General features: G+C 37.2%; 1 protein-coding gene across 1 annotated transcript in view; it reads left to right on the forward strand.

Moving 5' to 3' along the window:
- Nucleotides 1-11,835: 11,835 nt before the first annotated feature.
- The window catches only part of LOC139721359 (far upstream element-binding protein 1-like), a 44,461-nt gene continuing 35,702 nt past the window's right edge, over nt 11,836-20,594 (forward strand). The window contains exons 1-6 of the mRNA XM_071632676.1: nt 11,836-12,004; nt 15,670-15,880; nt 16,116-16,170; nt 17,797-17,849; nt 19,298-19,369; nt 20,172-20,229. Coding sequence (XP_071488777.1) covers nt 11,915-12,004; nt 15,670-15,880; nt 16,116-16,170; nt 17,797-17,849; nt 19,298-19,369; nt 20,172-20,229 — 539 coding nt within the window. The 5' untranslated portion in view covers nt 11,836-11,914. The remainder of the gene's footprint in view (nt 12,005-15,669; nt 15,881-16,115; nt 16,171-17,796; nt 17,850-19,297; nt 19,370-20,171; nt 20,230-20,594) is intronic.

The following is a 20,594-nucleotide window of genomic DNA, read 5'->3' on the forward strand; positions in this document are numbered from 1 at the left end:
GTTTGACACCCGTCCAGCTTCAATAAGAGACCACACCAGCTGGTGTTACTTTGGTGTAAATTTATTTTCACATTTTTTCAAAAATCTAGTATTTTAATGTAAAATTATTTTTTAAAAGTAAAAAATAAAACACCAGTACAGTGTCAAAATTCTTGATCGTCTTGTTTAAATTAAAAATCAACAAGAAGTGCAGTTACTAAGAAACTCTTCAAAAAACAGTTTAAAATTTGGAAATGACACCCGGAGGTGTTAATTTAACACCATAAATGAGCACCGAAAATTTAACACCAGCTCGGCGTTCACTATTTAACACCGGACTTTTTGCAGTGTATGGTCCTTTGTTTTAACAAGACCGTGAATGTGCTCACCAATGAAGTTATTGTGTTTATCCACTCTTCCTTTGCCTATCAAGATATGTGTGTGTGTGTGTGTGTGTGTGTGTGTGTGTGTGAGTGTGTGTGTGTGTGTGTGTGTGTGCGTGTGCGTTTATTGTGCGAATTGGTGAATCAGGGGTTGGTGGGATTGGATTTGATTTGAAGGAGGATGGTTATAAATTGTATGAAAGATATTATTTGGTATAGGATTAATGGGATAGAGGAAGACTTGGTTTGGTTGGGAAGAGGAGGGCTGGTTATAGGTTTTATGAATGATTTCTTGTATAATGTATGTTTTTTTTTCATGTTTATGTTCTTCTAAGTGTAATATAATTCATATGATCCAACATATTCAAGGGACAAATGTTGGCATATGTCAATTTTTTTCTCTTGAAGAATTTACCAGTGAGATTGATTTAAGTGAGTTATTATCCATGTATAAGAGAGAGATTATTTCCAGTATGAATTGAACATTAATTTGTTTGTGTTTTTGAATTGTATTTGTATTGTTTTTGTTCATGGTATGCCCAGAATGGGTTAATTCACGACCGATTTCAATGAAATCAATAAACATCAAAAAGGAAAAAACAAGTGTGCATGAGGACGCGTTTAGGCCCTATAGGTCCTACGTGTCTATAATTTTGTGCTGAGCTTTACAAAGCTGCTTGTCTACTCCCAGAGCGATCGGAGGATGGTTCCAGAAATACTGACTGCGTGCATATCCTCTCAACTCTGGGAAAACTGGAACTGGGGAAAAAAGTCCTTCAGAGGATTTTCTACCAAATCCCATCGACTCCACGCCAATTTTCACCTCTCTATCCGCACCAATTATTATAACTGAAAATACAGACGGGGATGACAACGTAGACACTTTATGCAAGCGACGATCTCTATTCGATATGGCAGTATTTTCGGGTGCACGTCACGAGATCGACATCCACGATTCATACAGTCCACTTGTCATACAGCCCACGAGCCATAAAACCCATGAGTTCGACACTAAGCAATAACAAGGCCCACGAGACCGACACATCAATCCCCGTGTTGTATCTGTCGAACTCGTGGGCTGTTCTTACCTATATTAGTGTCGAACTCATGGGCCCTATTTGCCTGGTGTCGAACCCATGGGCTGTATGACTCGTGGATTGTATGACTCAGGGACCTTTTCTCCAATGTCGAATTCGCGGGCTGTACAACTAGTGGGTGTCAGTCTCGTGGGATGACCCGTAGTTTTTTAAAGGGATATACGGCCATGATCATAAAAGATCTAACATGTATCAGAAGGTAATGTCATCATCTTACAAGTTGAAGTTGAAGTTGAAGTTGAAGTTCAGGGGGAAATTGAAACTAAAGTTGAAGTTTGAAGTTGTGTTGAAGTTTATCAATTTTAAAATGCACATGTTTACATGTCATTATACATAACAAAAGATATATGCATGAATACAAGATAAAAGGTACTAGAAAGTAGCATGAATTCTAATCAAGTCTGATACCTGTCTAATTCAAAGGTTCTGAAAAGGTAGTAAGCTCTGTAGTTTGAAAATACATGATTCATTCATTCATTCATTCATTCATTCATTCATTCATTCATTTTTTCATATCCAACAGAACTTGTAAATTCATTTTTTTTTCACATAAAATAAAAGTACATAATATTATTATGTCAATATTACAAAATATGATAAATGAAATTTATGGTTATACAAAAGAAAAAGCACAAAGAACATTCTGAACTTTAGAAGATGCAGGAGATGAGGAGGAATGCTGAAGAAGCAATGCTTTTAGGGTGCATTCCCCAAAACAGTAAAACAATTATACATATTATTTCATTGATCTTCTACTTCGTACATGAAACTAAATTTACAAAACGAACTACGAATGAAAACGTAACTAGCTTTATAGACAAGCACCCAGTCAAATCAAAACACTAAGTCGCTGTCATACAGAAAAAAAACAACAGAGAGAGAGAGAGAGAGAGAGAGAGAGAGAGATGAAGATGAACTGATAACATGATGGGAAAATAGACCAAAAAAAAAAAAAAAACCAATGTCGATTGTGAAGACAAGAAGTGATGAGTGAATGGAACCGCTAAGCCATACCCATAACATTAGGGGGAAAATGAAATTGAATATTCCAGTTCTTTTACAATCATTGAGAAATCAGCAAAAAAAAAAATCCTTTTTTTTTAAAATTTGCATGAACATATTTACAGCGTTTTACATCATGATATATGTCCTTCTATACTCTGAGATTGATTTTAAACCATTGATATAACAGTCAACTTGCATGTCAGGCCTCTTATTCATAAGGCATTTAATGCAGAATGTTTTGAGAAATTGGTTCTATGTAGAAAATATGCATAATATATGTATAAATCAGATTGGATGGCATTTATGCGATTTTTATATCAATCAAATCTGTTCTCTTAGAAAAACCAAACCAAACAAAATCAACCAATATACTGTAACAATCAAGCAAGTAAACAAATGAAAACAAACAAAAACAACCAAATAAACAAAAAAAAAACAGACGAACCCCAAACAAAGATCCAGAAATGACAATTTTTTCCCTGAGCAAATAATCTCTCTTAGAGGTTGAAGCGTTAATCAGCGATGCCCGAGAAAGGTTAGGAGTAACCTTTACATAGCATGAAAATAAGAGAACAATGGATTTTTTTCTTTTAGGAAAGAAATCACGAATAGGACAATGTCTCTTTACTCATGATCATCCCACGACACTGACGACAGAAGCTTAATTGAACATTGCTAAGTATAGAATGGATATCATTTTGCTGGACAGAATGATATTTTAGACCTTTGAAATTTGATGATCTGTTCCTGATGACGTTGATAGTCATATAATACAATATTTTTTTTTCACATACCGTAGGAACAGTGACATCGCTTCATCTACAGTCGTCAATTCTGCACGGCTAATGTAACCATGGGGCTACTATGACGTGACCTTGGTTTTAAGCGAAGAAGTGTTGTGCGTATCAGGAGAGAGTACATGTACAATGAAGAAATCTTCGGCAGGTTTAACTCGGATAATACGAATGCAGCCTCCCTCGGGTTGCTGCCATTCAATCCTTTGAGGCGGTAATTTTCAGCACATCACGCACAAGCCAATCCTTTTCAGACGAGGCGCGATCAAGCTTTCAAGGTCAAAGAACAAGGGCCAAGAGTCAAGCGCACATCTTAGTCTCGAGTACGAGACCCCAATACGAAAACTAGTTACAGGCAAAGCGTTGAGTGAAATACATTTTAACCTGATTCAGCAAGGTCGAAGGAGAGGATGACTGCAGCGACGACATATGAACATCAACATCAACGAAAACAAAACCTACTGGCTGAGGCATTTCTTTTTTTTTTTACGCAGAAAAAGAAAGTTACATGAGATAGGCCGATAAAGATAGCTTTTTCCACGAGTATAGTGAAAAACATAATAAGCTCCGTTGCACATCTAAATGGTTTTAACAATGTTGGATGAAATTATTTGGTGCAAGGCCCGTTTCGCACAATGCAAGGATGTGCACAACACTTTGATCATGTTGTTGTTATTGGTTTTTTTTTTTGTCATTGGCCTTATTACTCTTCTGGTGTCAGCAGCTATTTCGGTCAAAAATATGATCATACAAAGTTGTAGGCATGTTCCTGATCAGTTCAGTTGTTACGTTGTCTCAATAAGAAGTATGAAGCTGCGTATTGCATCCAGCAATACCACCACCACCAGCACCAACCCCCCCCCAAAAAAAAAAGGATAAAAAAAAAAACCACCAAAAAAAACCAAAACAAAACACACACACACACACACACACACACACACACACACACACACACACAAATCGATGTTCCAAATCTGCTCAACTGTCTGAATTTGGCAACTAGCTCCTTTGCGACTTTGCACCAATCTCTATCATTCTTTAACAAACTCTCATTTCCGGGTCATAACGAACCGTAGCGCCCAGCTGGGAGCCATTAAAATATGAAAATTACCAAATATGTCTCTTGTTTTCAGCGGGGCGACCCATAGCGAACCAATCGTGCGTTAACTTTGGTGCCGACACTCTCAACTTCTGTTTAAAGGCGGCCTGCGTAAGTTTGTCAACGTATGAAATTATTTCTTTTTCATAATTCCGAGGAAAACTTACGCACAATCACATCATTATGAGATATGGGACATAGAAGAACTCTATTTCCTTCAATCTACTTGTCTATCGACTAATGTTTCCCGTTTATACTGTAAGCAGTTAAACTAAACTAAATTAGACTAAATTAAAACTGAATTAGAACGAATAAAACTTAACTGAATCTAAATCCTGATTCATTCAGCATGGTAAAATGGCATACTTTTTTTTTATCAAGAGAAAGCAAATATTTACGCATTTAATGAACTAAGACAACTATACACACGGTTTAATCGACGAATCTTTGTGATTTTGAGGAAGAAATGAACAAGCACATATACAACACTTTCACATATCCTTGAAAACCTTCAGGCATTACAACTTTGTGCATATTCCGATGTTAAAACGAAAAAAGCGACAAAAGAACAATGCACACTTTGCAAGTGCGGTTGTAACAAAGACATATAGATATGGATAAGTGAACAATATCAATTGCAAATTGTCGAGTTTGTAAACCCAGTGTGTAAAACTCGATCATTGCATGGCGCGTTTTGAGACGTGATGGTTTACGGCGAAATTATATGATATACGCCTATAATATTTGTGTAAACAAAACAGCACCACTTTAAAACAAAAAGTCATCACATGGCAACACGTAGGAACAACACACATATCCTAATATATATATGTAAAGGAAAGAAAGTGACCTATTTTGGACGATTTTGTTTTTATTTCCTTCAAAATCCGCTTCATATTTTGTAGAATATAAATCTACTCTATCATGTGATCAAGTAGCATTATTGAAGTATAATACATTATTTTGTTGTAGTTTTTCTTTTCTCTCTCTCTCTCTCTCTCTCTCTCTCTCTTTTTACACAAAAGATCTCCACAGATTACTCTCATCCTGGATCGCTTAAGAGATAATTCTTTGGTAATTCAAAGTTCACTCGCTTTTCTTTTTTGTGCGCTTTGATGGAGGAAACGACGACTAATCAGCCTTGAAATAGGTTCCCATCCTTGAAAGAAGCAGTGGAAATTGGAAGTTTATCGCAAGGGCTCCGCCCCTCTTTTTATCGGCCCGCCGAGATGTTACTCGTCACGTGACTCAAACCACCGGTCTCCATGCCGACCTTGTCGCGGTGTCGTCTGCAGCTCTCATCATCACGCACAACCTCATTGTTGCTTCTAAATAGATGCAGCCATCATTGGAATACGAATGAGAAAGTGAACAAAAAAATAAAGAAAGAAAAATGGGGTGAGAAAGAGAGAGAGAGAGCAAGGGGGGGGGGGAGAAGAGAAATTTTGGAGAGAGTGAGAAGATACAACAAGAGAGAGAGAGAGGGGGGGGGGGAGATGGGGAGAGAGGGAGGGAGGCTGGGAGAGGGAGAGACAGACGGCAAAAAGAACCAACGCCTCGGTGTGTGATGTAATGTGAGTGTCGATGTGTATATTTCAGTGTTTTTTTTTCTATAATGATAACAAATGTTCATTGTTTAATTTACTATGAAGCTTAAACTTTGAGAGTGCAGCTTGTAGACAAATTCACAACTAATATTCTACAATTATTTGTGAATTATTTATGAATTTCGACTCAAATTTCGGGTTGTTTGCGATGTCCCTTCTGGGCTTCCATTTAATACTCATGTCATATTTTCATGTCTTGTGTCGTCCTCTGTCATGACTGTCCTGATTTGAATGATAAAAAAAAAATGTATATCACACACACTCAGCAAAAAAAGAAGAAGAAGAAAGTAAATTCTTTTTTCAGTTCATATTCTTCATAGAAGATTTTCATAAAAATCATGGTGTCTTATACCATTTTAAAGGTTATTATAATCAACTATCAATCTGTTAGGTTTATACTAAGGGGGATTTTACGCATGAGTGAAAACATTCGTTTTTGTCCTTCAAGGCACAAAAGTAAAAACTGCAGAAATGACATAATGAAATTAATATGTAAATGCCCTCAAAGATAACAATGGTCACAAAAGACCAATTCAACGCAATAAGAGACATGAATGAAATAGCAGAAGTTTTCGTTCCCTTGTTTCTCTCTATAGTCTCAAACAAAACATAGTGGGGGAACTGAAAGGGAACATGGGCATTTTCTGTCAACTCGAAATCTAAATGAGGGAGTAAGCCGTAAATGTGATAAAGTGGACAGAATTTCTTTATTTCCTTTTTTTTAATTAAGGAATTCAAGAATTCATGAGACAAATTCAAGAACCAAATATTATTTCAGATTTTCTTGATTTGGAATAAAAGTTCAAATTTCTACCATCTTTGTTTACCATTGCTTCTTCTCTCATGTCTTTTGAAGATGGATTTGACATCATCATTATCAACTTTCTTCATTTTCCTCCATTATTTTTTGCCTTTCTTTATCTTTGGAGGGTTACAGAGACATTATAGAGATCATAAATTGATTTTCGTAAATTAATTTGCATTTCTTATTGTGTTGAATCTGTCTTTTGTTTCATTGTTATATAGAAGAGCACTTACGCTAGAATAACAACTTGTCAATTTTTATGCCTTGGAAGAGAAAAACGAATGTGTTCACTCATGCGTAAAGTTTCCTTTTTATTGACCTACAAGGTTGATAGCCAATTAAATTACCTTTAACACGGTATATAAAACATTAATATTAGCCACATAATCTATGAGAAAGATGAAGTTGAAAAGGTGTTTAATTTCTTTCTTTTTTTTTTGCTCAGTGTATAGTTCTGGATTCAAGTAAGTTTTAAGGTCCTTCATTAATTTCATTAGTTGTCTTCAGTGTACAAGTACTGCACTCTATACACATTTATACTATATAATAATATATATATATTAGAACACAATTCAATAAGTGTAACTTGAGAGCTTGTGTACTGTTGAATACTACTTGTTCTTCATCTTGCAGTCAATAAATGCATATATCCATGATCCATGATAATTTGTATTTCTTACTTTATGTTTGGTGGAAAAAATATTGAAAATGAATTGAAGCGAATAGAGAGAAGGACAGACGGGTACAGGTAGATTGACAAAAAAAGAGAGAAAAGAATAGTGAATGGAAAATAGTTTGATGGAGAGTATGGAGAAATGCAGAGAGGAAGGATGGTGATAGACTTCCCAGAAATGTTTACAAATAAACCTAGATATCTTTAAATATATATTTTCCCATACAAAAACGCATTTGAGTAAGATGTGTTCTCTTTTATCAATATTTTGTTCATCTTAAATATCAAAGCAGGGTATATACACTTTCATCACCATAACCTTTATGTTTAATCATGTTTTATTGTTTCTAACTGACGTCACCATCGCATGCTCTCTTTTTTTGAAGAACGTGAAAATAAAACGAAGCATTACATTTGGAAGGGGGATTAAAGGTCTAAAACTGTTCATAATATGTTCTGCAAGTAATACTCAGACACCAGTCCGAGTCTTTCAGTCATTGATGCGCAAATGCATTATTCATTATGGTAATAGCGCGATTACTGCCTCCCCCATCGCTATGCCACGGCCAGGAATAAATCCGCAATGCCTTCGTACCTCCATGATAGTTTAGACAAATCACCGGAATTGATTCTGCATCTCTGACGCTTCTTGGTCGACGTGGTAATTCTAGATTCGGGAACTTTGAACGCAAATCCGCGCCTGCCTTCCAAATCGTCCGTGCCTCGAGGGGAGACAGAGAAAGTGTAGCGCATCAGGAGACATTGTCGGTCATCCCGAAACGCTGTCGGAGGAAATTTCAGATGGTCCAGTAAGCCGTACTAGATCCCGTATCACGATGTCAAATCCGCGTGGTAGAAGCGTGCGGTGTGGTTGGGAGGTACCTCTGCTTTACCTAGAACCTGAAAATTGAAATGGAAAACCATCTGGGAAAAGGATGAGCGCCGATTAGAATAATAATTCCCCATCGTTTCTATCAAGTTATCTTGCTGCGTGCATTTCCCTCTCAAAACGAAGAGCGGCTCCACGTTCAAGTAAAATGCCAGAGGTTAAAGACGTCACAGAAAGAGAAATGTCAAAGGGAAAATGTCAGGGATAACGACGGGGTAAAAAAAAAATGTCAGAGGGAAAATATCAGAGGTAAGAGTGTTAGAGGTAAAAATTCATAAAATGTTAAACGTACTATCACCACTACTTATAATAAGTGCGGCCTCTAATCATTGCTGTTGTTTTAAGCTCCAACATTTAACCACTAAAGCCCGCACTAAAGTTATTACCTTTGACAGTTTTATTTCCGGAATTTTTACTCTGAGCATGCTTACCTCTGTTTTTTTTCCCTCTGGCATCTTTACCACTGACGTTATTTACCCTGACACTTTCACCGCTTCTTCTCTAAGAAGAAGAAGAAGAAGAAGAAGAAGAAGAAGAAAGAAAGAAAAAAGAGAACCCTTGAGAATCAAGGATTAAGTTTCAGCTCTCCTTTTTGACTGAAACATTTTGGAACATTACATTTCATCTTTAAACGAAACGCATTTCGATTCATTGTTTTTTGTTTGTTTGACGATTGATAAGGAAACGGCACTAATAATAGACATGATTTTCTGAAGCCTGTATTTATCATCATCATCATCAAAACTGTATTGCGAATTGTGTTCAACATTCTGCATCTTGTCAATAAACAATAGAACATGTCACGCCTCGGTTGTCACTTGGATTTAATGAGCAGGAGACAGACAAGGCATAGACAAAGATTAAAGAGGAAATCCGGTCCAAATATAGGTTAGTCTGATAAGAAAGAGTAAAATATTACGAGTTCAACGATATAATTTTGATCGAAATCGGGTGAAAAATATGGAAGTTATGACATTTTGAAGTTTTGCTATTTTTTGGGGAAACAGTTCTTGAACAGTCAATATGAATATGCAAATGGCATAGTGAGCATGTCATTCCCTCACAACTTACAATATAGTTTGTACATAAAATTGTGAAATTTCCAGTTTTTTCATTCAAATGCAATTATGCCCGAGGCTATATAACTGATCACTATTTTGAAGTTATTCAACCGGGAATAGCATCATGTTTCAGACTTCAATGACAGAAACATTGAATTTTCGTCATTTTTTGTACACGATCAATGGAAAATAATATTGTGAGGGTATCTGACATGGTTAGCTCACTCATTTGCATATTCATATCCGCTGTACAAGAACTGTTTTGATTTCACTCTTTTTTATCAGACCGACTTATACTTGGACTGGATTTCCTCTTTAACAGACTCTTTTTTACAGTACCATAAAGCGATATTACAAAATAATTCTTAATGTACGTTATATTCAGCAGGGGTGATGTTCGTTCTTTTACTTCGTAGGTTCGTTAATCCGAAAATGAAATAAGGTTCTCTATTCCGAAGATTAGTTACTAGTATTCTGAAACACACAAATTCTGTAAAGGGTACTGTATGTATTGATGTTTGTTAACCTGGAAATGAAAAAGGTCGTCTGCTTGCATATAATTTGTGACGTTGAGTTGTAATCTTCTTCGAATTTCTACTTAAAGACAGAAATGCATGCTTTGGAATGAAATGTGATTTTGTTAATGCTAGGGCCTATAGGCCTATAAGCAGACAATCCTGACCTTTTCTGCTTAAAATTGGTGAGTATTCTAGTACTGTATATTAGCCTATACTGTATAGGTTACATAATATTATATTTCGTTATTCCGAAGGTTCATAATTCCGAAAGTTTCGTAATTACGAAAATGAAATGAGGTCCGTTATTCGAAAGGCTCGTTAATCCGAAAATGAAAAAGGTTCGTTATTCCGAAGGTTCGTTAATCCGAAAATGAAATTTAAGGTTCGCTATTCCAAAGGTTTGTTATTCTGAAACATCACACAAATTCCGTATAGGGCATTTGATGTTCGTTAATCCGAAAGTGAAAAAAGGGTATTGGTTAATCCGAATATGGGGCATTATTTTGATAGCTCGTTGCACCGAAAATGACTTTGAATAAAAGTTCAGTATTCCGAAAATGAAAGAAAAAGGAAATGGTGCCTAGAAGCGAACCTTCGGAAAAACTTCTCTGAATGTTTGACTTTGCCATTTTCTTGACACTCGCGTCCTTCGCAAATGATTCGCTTGCTCAGTGAAAACAGCGGTCATTACATATTTTAATAATGTCTAATGAAAATAATATGCATCCTTCAAAAAAGTTACCATGACAACGGGAGAAGACGTCAGAATCATAATAACTGAATGTCGATAAGTGTAATATAGGTTTTCCCGGCCAATTTCAGTATTTTGTCATTCAATTGCATATAATAAGCATTTATTTTCGTTAAATTTGGTCAGTATGTATTACCTACAAGATATTGTAACTATCCATAAATCTGTTATTATATTATTCTATATGTTTGTTGTACTCTCATATCCCAAGAAGGGGTCCAAAGAGTAAAAAAAAAAAAAAAAAAAGAATCTGCAAATTCTAGGGCCTACTATTATGAAACAGACTTTACGATCAGTAGTGATCTTACGCTCGATTCACCTAGTTATTTTTGATAAATTGAACGTAAGATCAATCGTTACTCTCTTTGAAACGCGTCCCAGGTTCCCTTTTCACTTTTTATTTTGTGTAAGTACCTATTTAAGTCATTATCTATTTATTTATTTATTTATTTCTTCTTCTTCTCATTATTATTGTTATAATTATTATTATCATTATTTTTTTCCCTTGCGTCCACGCGTGCAAGTGCTCTCTGATTCCCCCCAGCTGTTTCCATAAGATAATATAATATCAGTGTCTTCTTGTCTTGATGGACTATGTAAAAGCACAGAGTAAACTTCTTGCTTTTCCACTGTTTTTGTTGTTTTTATTTGTAAATAGGTGTTCCATATTTTATACAATTATTGTAACCTTTGTTCTATGTAATTGGTCCAGGGAGGTGGGATCCGGAGCAGGCATGGACGGGGTGGGATCTCTTCTTTGTATACAAGGAGCTTCAAACATCACGGACTTCCGTGTTACAATGTACCAGGGAGGACTGTGAGCTAATGAGACGAACAAACAGCGTACATACGGTACTGTACTGTGAGATACGACCAATCTTGTTGCGACGGGCGAGCGCATGGAGCGAGCGAGCGTGCGTACCCCGCGTGCGATCAAGGGTGACGCGCCAGTCAATCTCTATTATGACGTATCTCGAATATTTACATAAATTGTTTGCAAAAATTATGTGCACATTTTAGATAAATTCTAATGATTTTCAAAAACTAAAAATACATTATTTCAAAAATTATTTTTTTAAAAGGTCAACTCTTGTTATGTAGTCCAGTTTGAAGTATTGAGCCAAGCGTTATCATCATCTATCTGAATCTTCAACCCAATTTGCATAATATCCACACTGCGCTTTTCCTCGTGTCTGGAGATGATTTTTGAGGGGCCATCTTGGTTTTACCCATCCAGTTTTCTGGGTTGAAAGATGACCGATTATACATCCGCAACGCCTCAAACATCCACAACTCTGGACGGGAATGCAGCTTTTGCTGACGCCGTACAAAGGGCGAGAGCGGTGAGTTCATATTTCATGTTTTACACCTCAATATCTTGCTGCCTAATTTTCGTATGCCGCCACTTCGCCACAAGTACACCACACATAGACAAAACGTGTATTGTGCCCGGCATGCACGCATGAACGCAATGTGCGTAGAGAGGGCCTACAGCCTGTAAAGCAATGTGTAAAATCCTTTGGCATTGCTATTATACTAAACGGCAACTCCATTTAAATTTTACCACCTTAACATGGAATGAAAAACCTACATAATTAGCTGCGCTAGTGTAGTGTATTTTCGCATCTGTTGTTTGTCAAATGATCTCCAAAACAATCACAAACTCAGTTCAACACCCTTGCCCTTGTTCTGGGCTTGAATAAAGTCAAAGATTTAAATTTTTATATCCAAGTGACATTCAAATTCATTAGAAAAGTAATTTTTCACCTTTTTGACACTTAAAAAACTTGTTGGAATATGTTGATAGCAGCTGTATTAAACGTTCGCCCTGCGATTAGGCCTACTGCATTGCACAGACGGTCAGAAGCAGCTTGTACAAAGGACCGAGTCACGGTAGCGATTGATTGAGGATTGGGGTTGTTCGTGTTATTGATTGAGGATTGGGGTTGTTCGTGTTTGTGTGTTTGTGTGTATGGTGGGTGCGTGCATATGTGAGGGTGCCCGGGGCGTGTTTGTGTGCATGAAAGAAGATTGTGAGCATGAATGAAGATTGTGAAAAATGTGGTTATAAGACCAGGGTGAAAAAATAAAAAGCCTTTCCAAAAAAAAAAAGGGCTAACCACCTGTTTGCCTAGGAAAAGGGGGAAAAGGAGATGAAAGAAAAGATATAAGAAAAACTGGAAAAAATTAAACATAAGGTTTACAAAATAGAAGGGTCTAGAGTAAAATACCCCGTTTGCGGCAGTTTAGGGTTTTTCAACACTGAAACAAATTAGGCAAATTATTTTCAACCATTTCATATATCATAGACAGGATTATTCATAAACGCTATTGTTATCATAAAAAATTGACCAATGACAAACACAGTTTTCATGATTTACCAGGGCAAAACCCTGCACAATTTTCGCTGATATGCGCCGTAGTACAAAGTAGCTCTGCTTGCGGCACGATGTACAATTCCTATGCAATACGCACGTGCTCCGCGATCTTCAGCTGAACGCCTTCACATGTCTCGCGAACATTGTGTAAGCGCCAATTCCCATTGCGAAAGTACATGAAAATAGAGGGCGCACATTCACCGGCTGCAAACAGGGATCGCAATCCTGGCGGTGTTGTTGATGTCTTTCATGTGTTTTTCTCATTTTTTCGATGGAAACGTCCACTTTCCGAAAAAAATGGCGGCCCACATCGGCTTGTGTAAGTTCTATTTTACGTTAGGATATATTTTCAAAATCCATGAACATTGGGAAAACAACAAAAAATCCAGTTTCTTACACCCTTGCTTCTTAACTGTTATGTTAAGAAGTACCGAAAATAAAATTTTTGATGCGATATGTTGTCATTTAGGTGAGCATATGTGTAGTCTGCATGTACAGAGTGTGCCGTTGTGTTTAGCGGTATATTACCGAGTATGTTGTACCTGCCGTGAACGGGCGCACGGCCGCATACTGCCACAATTACTCTAGAGAGTTCACCAAAAGATAATAGAAGGAAAGAAAGAAAAGAAACTTGCATTATAAAGGAAAGCAAGGGAGAGATGGATATGTTTGTAAAGAAAAGAGGAAAGCAAAGAGAACTAGAGTCAAGAGAAGCACTCTGAGAGCACAGACCTCCGCCAAGCAGCTCATTTCCACCACTGTCGTGTTCTCTCATAGAGATCAGAGATTTCCACCTGCATGTGGATGCATGGTGTAAGTTGTCTGATTTCCCAATATAGAAGCCAGTTGTTACATCATCAATATCCAGTTGCGCGACGTGCCTTGCCCTAGCATAAACTAGAGCATGCACTTTAGTGGTCAATGAAAACCTCAAAGATGCGCAGCTTGAACTATCAAGTTTGTTGACCCTACCTGCCAAAATATCGAAAATCCTTCATAAAATCCACAACAATTCATGGATCACTACCAAAATTTAATCACCTGTTCCTTGTGTCATTCTCAATTTTTCCTGTAAGTTTCATCCGAATCCGTTCACAACTTTTCGAGTTATTTTGCACACAGACAAACCAACGCCGATGAAAACATAACCTCCTCCCTTGGCGAAGGTAAAAATATAGATTGAAAACAGAAAAGTACTAGGTACATGTAGAATTTTAGAATGAGAGATGAATCCAAACTGGATGAAAGCAAAGATGATTAGGAAGAATGAAAGAATTATCACAGGTTGAAAAGGAAATGAAGTAAAGGATTCTTTTGAATGACACATCAGAAAAAGATATTTGAGAGGATAGAAAGGAAAAACTCTTGTAGGTGGAGGGAAAAACAACCCATGAAGGAAACAAAGAACAGTTAGGCAGAAAGTACAATTAAATAGGAAATTGAGAAAGTTAAACAATTGGGAAACCACAAAGAAATGATTGATAGGAAGGAAAGGGAAATTTAGGTATAGATTCTACCTGAAAATGAAAGAAGAAAAGATAGAAAAGAAAGAGAAAAATATAAGTGGCAGCACACACTTGTGCACGCGCTCAACCGCTTTGAGGCTACAAGTGCTCGCGCAAGACTTCGCCGAGGAAAAGAGAAAAACAAATTTTAGCTTTTCAACGGCACCATAGAAAAAGCCGCTGTGTCACTACATTCAGACCTAATGATCGACCCCTGGCATGTGCTGAACATATTTGTACTGTGCTTGTGTACAGAGCAGCATTTCAAGTGATCAAGATTTTCCAACGATTTTCTGACACTTATAGATACTAAAAGTGTTAAAACTTAACGTCTATTCGACTTTGAGGACTCAGATTGCAAGTATTTTAGATCACTGAATACTGTATAAGCTGTTATTTTCGCGAGGGTGCAATTTTCGCGAATTTCGCGAATCACAGTTGGATTGCGAATTTAATAACACGAAAATGTCTACATGCACTTCGTTAATAGAGCACTAACGTAAAGGTCGGCGTCGATTCGCGAAAACAACATCTCGCGAAAATGTCTTTGACCTCGTCATTCGCGAAAATATCAACGTATACATGTACAGTAACAACAAGGGTGAGTTTGTGCATGTCTGGAGATCATTTGACAAACAGGTGCGAAAGTACATTTGCATGTGTGACATGGGGGGCATTTCATGAAGTATTTTGTCCGACAACTTGTCGGACAAATTTACTCTCAGCCAATCAGATGCAAGGATTTCAGTAGATGCCCCCATGGTCTGCTTGATTGTTGACCACCAGTTCAGTCATTTTAAATTAGGGCCTTTAAGTTTACTATTACAAGGTTGTACCATACTGTGGTAATTACTCTGCATACAAATGCCGCTGTAAATTAACTTGTGGTGTGTTTTACAGGTTACCGATGAGAAACTTTAGCACGAAAGCGGATTCGTCAGTGATCACTTACCATCAAAATGCATGGAAGTGCATGGATGTGTGGCTGTTATGGTTTTAGCTACGTGTAGTACATTTAAAGTTGCCAGACTCATAGTCATACACACGCGTGAACAAGTAGAACATTACTGATTTGTATATAATATCCCCCTGCCCATTTTGTTTTTCCTACTAATGTATGCACAGATTGCTGCTAAGATTGGTGGTTCTAGCACTATAGGCCTGAATTCAGGTTCCAGTACATCCGAAGTCGGCGGAGTGCCCCCTGCTGGTGGACTAGGTGCACTCAGTGGTGGAGACGCTGGTAGTGGAATCAAACGCCCTCTGGAAGACACTGTCTCAGACTCAGAGCCTGCACCCAAAAATTTAGCCATGCAGAATGACAATGACTTCGAGAGTGAGTATCAAACAATAACACAAATTTTTACCTCGGGTTGCATTTTAACATTACAGTAAGTCCACCTGCAGTAGAAAGCGCAAGTCCTTTGAACTCGGTTACATATCTAAGGTTATTGTTTTATCAGAATTTGAGGCAGAAAAGTGCACTTCTTTCTATCTGAGTATGCGCCCTTTTTTTTCAGAGTTTTGACGATTGATTGATTTGTGATTTGCCCTTTCTTCTCTTCCCACAGCCTTTGGCTCCGCTATGCCAGGAATGCCAAGAGCCTCTCCAGCCAACAATATGTCGTAAGTACTTGCTCATCTGCGAAAATAGAGCGACTGCAGTGTGTACGTATTGTGCGTCTCGAGGCAGTTGTGGAAAGAGAGAAAATATATGCAGGGTCCCCAATGGTTTCAGCCGGAAATCTCTGTCTTGCCAAAACACTGATGTGGAACAGTGCGGGTGCACAGATACTGATGCAGGGTGCTACATAACTTTCTGTTACCACTTGCCAGGTTGGGCAAGAAGATTTTCAAATTCTTGCAGAACACTTGTCCGAACATGAATTTTACTTGCCCGAAAAGAAAGTCCAAAGATATAAGAAAATGATATAGAAAATCGCTTGTAAAGTCAAGGGCTTGATAAAATGCGATTATTTGAATAAAAAGCACATGTGGGGAGTAATAATAATAATAATAATACAATACATTTATAAGGCGCTTAATACCGATGTTTCTAAGCGCACAGTTTACCGGAAAATTAATATCTATACCAGAATAATACAAAAATACCAAAATACAAGTACAAACATACCAAAAAGAAAAAAAAATAGATACAGTGTATAATTACGATAAATAATGAAAATCAAAACCAGTGTGCACCTCCATTGACCGACCCAAAACTGGACTATTCCAAAGAACTATCTACTAAAAAGATAAGTCTTAAGCAAAATCTTAAACTGATTAACGGAAGTGGCTTGATGTATATAGGCGGGTAGAGAATTCCAGAGAGAAGGGGCAATTGTAGAAAAAGCACGATCACCGTATTTTGTGGAAGTACGTGGTCCAGGAGTCAATTGCATTGTAGAGGAGGAACGGAGGGGTCTTGAGGAAGTAATGGAACGTAAAAAAACAAGATCTGTGAGATACCTGGGGCTTGCCCATTCAGAATTTTGTACGTAAGCAAAAGAACTTTAAAAGATATGCGGTGATGTATGGGAAGCCAGTGGAGAGAACGGAGGATTGGAGTTATGGGCTCGGATTTCCTGGAGAGGGAGACGAGTCTTGCGGCAGAATTTTGTACCCGAGTAACAAAACTTGGTGAGATAGAGTGTTTGTGTTGGATTGGTGGGACTTCTTCACGTAAGCGTTGGGAAGTAATGATGGCTTCAAAATGTTTTGCTTGCCAAATTCGGGCAAGCATTTACTCTCATTGTTCCAAAACACTTGCCCGACTTAGATTTTTTGACTTGCCTCGGCAATTGGGCAAGTGCTTATGTAGCACCCTGAGATGTGTTGATTTTTTTATAAAGTGTGTGAGATGGTAGTGTCTGCTGTACATTTTGAGGTGTTTGAGTTCAGAAGTTTCCAGTAGGCCCGCTAAACTCTGAATCAAACATGCATTTCTTCTGTAAATTGTGAATTTGAGCTTCAGTAGTACACATGTATGTTGCTTTCACATGAAAAGAGTTTAGAGTTATGTTCTTATGTCTGCTTCTGCAGTGTAGATGAAATAAGAACCAAAGCTGTGTTGATAGGATATGAATTAAATAGGTTTTCCTCACACATTAAGACATGTATAAGGGCAATGCTTATCCCATGAAGTTACAGTCCTTTCATAATTTATGTGTGAAACCTTATAGCATTCTCAAATCTCTACGACAGTGGTGAGTGGTGATTTGATAACAGTTTTCTCACTCTCTTGTCTTGCAGCCAAGGATCTGTTAATGAAGAATACTTTGTTCCCAACAAGCTTGTTGGCCTCAGTAAGTATACAGTGCCAGTTTTTTTTTATAAAGTTTTTTATTTGTTTATTTTGTATAGTACGTTATTTATTCATTTACTTACTTTTTTTTTTTTTTTGGGGGGGGGGAGGCACTATGTACAATGTAACTGCTGCCCAGATGTACATTGTAAATAGTGGTGATTCTGTAGGAGCTGGATTGTGCATGTTCAATATCCACAAAAGTTTCTCTGCTCTCTACACCTGCATTTTCCAGTTTAACAGAACATTCAAGTCCAGTTCAGTAGTAAAAAGCATTTCTTTTGGCCCAATATATTCAACCAGTTCATTCACTGTTCTCTATGATATGTGTATGTTATATGTATGCATGTGTACTCCAGACATGTTCTTCCTGTACCGAGTACTCCCTGCTTGTACTATCGTTAAGTGCCAACTGACAAAGTTGCACATTTCAAATGTGGACATAGCAAAGTGGATTTCAATTTTAGAGAGGAAGAAAAAAAGCAGAGCTTTAGGAAAGTAACACTTATGCATGCAATAAGAATGATACCCAAATATTTGTTCATATGTGGATTGAGTGAATACAGCAGTTTCAGTAGAAGTCATCCACTGATGGCAGCACGGAATCTTAAAAAATTAATTTTTAAAAAACTTTTGAACAGACTCTCTCTCCGGTTTTCCTCAAACTTCACTTATGTGCTCTAATATTGTTGCATTCAGTCAATCCACATGTATGTTTGGGTATGGCGTATCATTCACCTGTTAGCATAATTCTGTAATTTCATGAATGTATGAATTTAAAGGACAAGTTCACCTTCATAAACATAAGGATTGAGAAAATGCAACAATATTAGTAGAACACATCAGTGAAAGTTTGAGGAAAATTGGACAATCGATGCAAAAGTTATGAATTTTTTAAATTTTTGTGTTGGAACCGCTGGATGAGGAGACTACTACAGCTTGTGAGTCATATGCGTACAACAGCATAAAGAAAATATAAAAGAAAATTCAACATATTTTCATTTTTTTCGCATAATAAAAGAGCAATTGACTTGCCTCTTTCTAAAGGCAGGGGGAATAATATTACCCATAACATTTATCGGTAACGAGTCAGGGGAATGTGTACTTTTTTCAAAAGATGGAATTTTGTGAAATTCTCTTTATATTTTCCTTATATTGTTGTACGCATGTGACATCTAAGTTATTCATACACTGCAGTAGTCTTCCCATCCAGCGGGTACTGCAAAAAAACTTCAAAAATTCATAACTTTTGAACGGATTGTCTGATTTTCCTCAAACTTTCAATGATGTGTTCTACTAATATTGCTACATTCTCTCAATCCTTATGTTTATGAAGGTGAACTTGTCCTTTAAGTATATTCAGTGTTTGCTATGTTCAGTGTATCTATGTAATGAGCATCTCCTTCACAAGTTCACAGGGTAGAACAATTTTTTTTCTTCCTTCCTCAGTTATTGGTCGTGGAGGTCAGCAGATATCCCAACTGCAGTCAAAATCCGGATGTAACATTCAAATTGCCCCAGGTGAGACTTCATTCTCAGAAGTAATTTTAGAATCACTTCATTCAAATCTTTTTTTTCTGTTCTTTTTTTTTCTTTTTTTCTCTCAACAGTGTCCATGTATTGTGCTGAATCTTTAATTTTGCTTAGCATAGCATTCATCTGATATTATTGATACTCTCTATGCTCATGCATTTCGTTTTCACTTCGTAAGCAATTTGCTGGGCCTTTCCTTCCCCAAACTTGACCTTGAAGATTCTGTTTTAACATTATGGTGGATTGACAAATTTGAACTTTGCTATAAACTGAGCTGTGCGATAGAGATGGGTGAAAAGTAATAGCATATGGTCGTCTGCATCTTTTCTTCTTTTTTTTTCACAATTTGCTGCCAGCATCAAGATTTTGCCGAACAAACATCACCATGCTTTTAAACTGTTTTTGTTATCACACTGCTGTGTATGGCACTAATGGAGAATGTTGAATCTTATTACTTCCAATCTAACATTTCTTGTACTGGTAGCCTCATTTTTAAGTACTATCAAAGGCAGTATGAGCATTTAAGATCATGCAGCCCAGATGTTTCAAAGTTTAAACATTTGTAAGCAAACAGTGCCTGTACTGTGCAAAGTAAGACCCCCACTGGGACTCATGTTGCCATATTCTTTCAGGTTTCATGGTTATACAAGCATACATGCATGGGGCGTATTCATAATTTCTTGCATTTCATCCTGAATGGGCTGTGGCCCCCAATGGCTGAAAAGTCCCGCATGTTTTTATAAAATTTTTGAGATGATGACTGTGTTATGCTGATGTTCTCATTATACAGAAAGTGGAGGACAACTGAACCGACAAGTTACCCTTACTGGAACCCCTGAAAGTGTGAAGTAAGTGGTTTATGCAGGGTTATCTTTTGACTGTAACTCAAAATATTGCAGCAGCTTGATTTTTAGAGGGAAAGCTTTTCAGTTCTTGCAGGTACAAAAAAACAAGAACGAGTAAAACAGATTTTCAAAATTATGGCAGAGATGCAAATATACGTGCTTTATCAGAAATATTCTAAAATCAGTATGTCTGTAGAAACATTAAGAGTGTGATTTATTTGAAGGCTAGGTTAATTTGGTAGCCTTTTGACAAAGTATGCAACAAGTATGCCACAGAGCTTCATCGTCTAAGCCAGTGTTATTGTGCAGCATGATTGTCCATCTCTTCAAATCATATGTAATATGTACAAATGAGATGGTGGGCATTA

This window comes from Diadema antillarum, unplaced genomic scaffold (assembly GCF_040938485.1).
Source record: "Diadema antillarum isolate AM-2024a unplaced genomic scaffold, OU_Dant_1.0 scf00000141, whole genome shotgun sequence".
NCBI classification, from domain to species: domain Eukaryota; kingdom Metazoa; phylum Echinodermata; class Echinoidea; order Diadematoida; family Diadematidae; genus Diadema; species Diadema antillarum.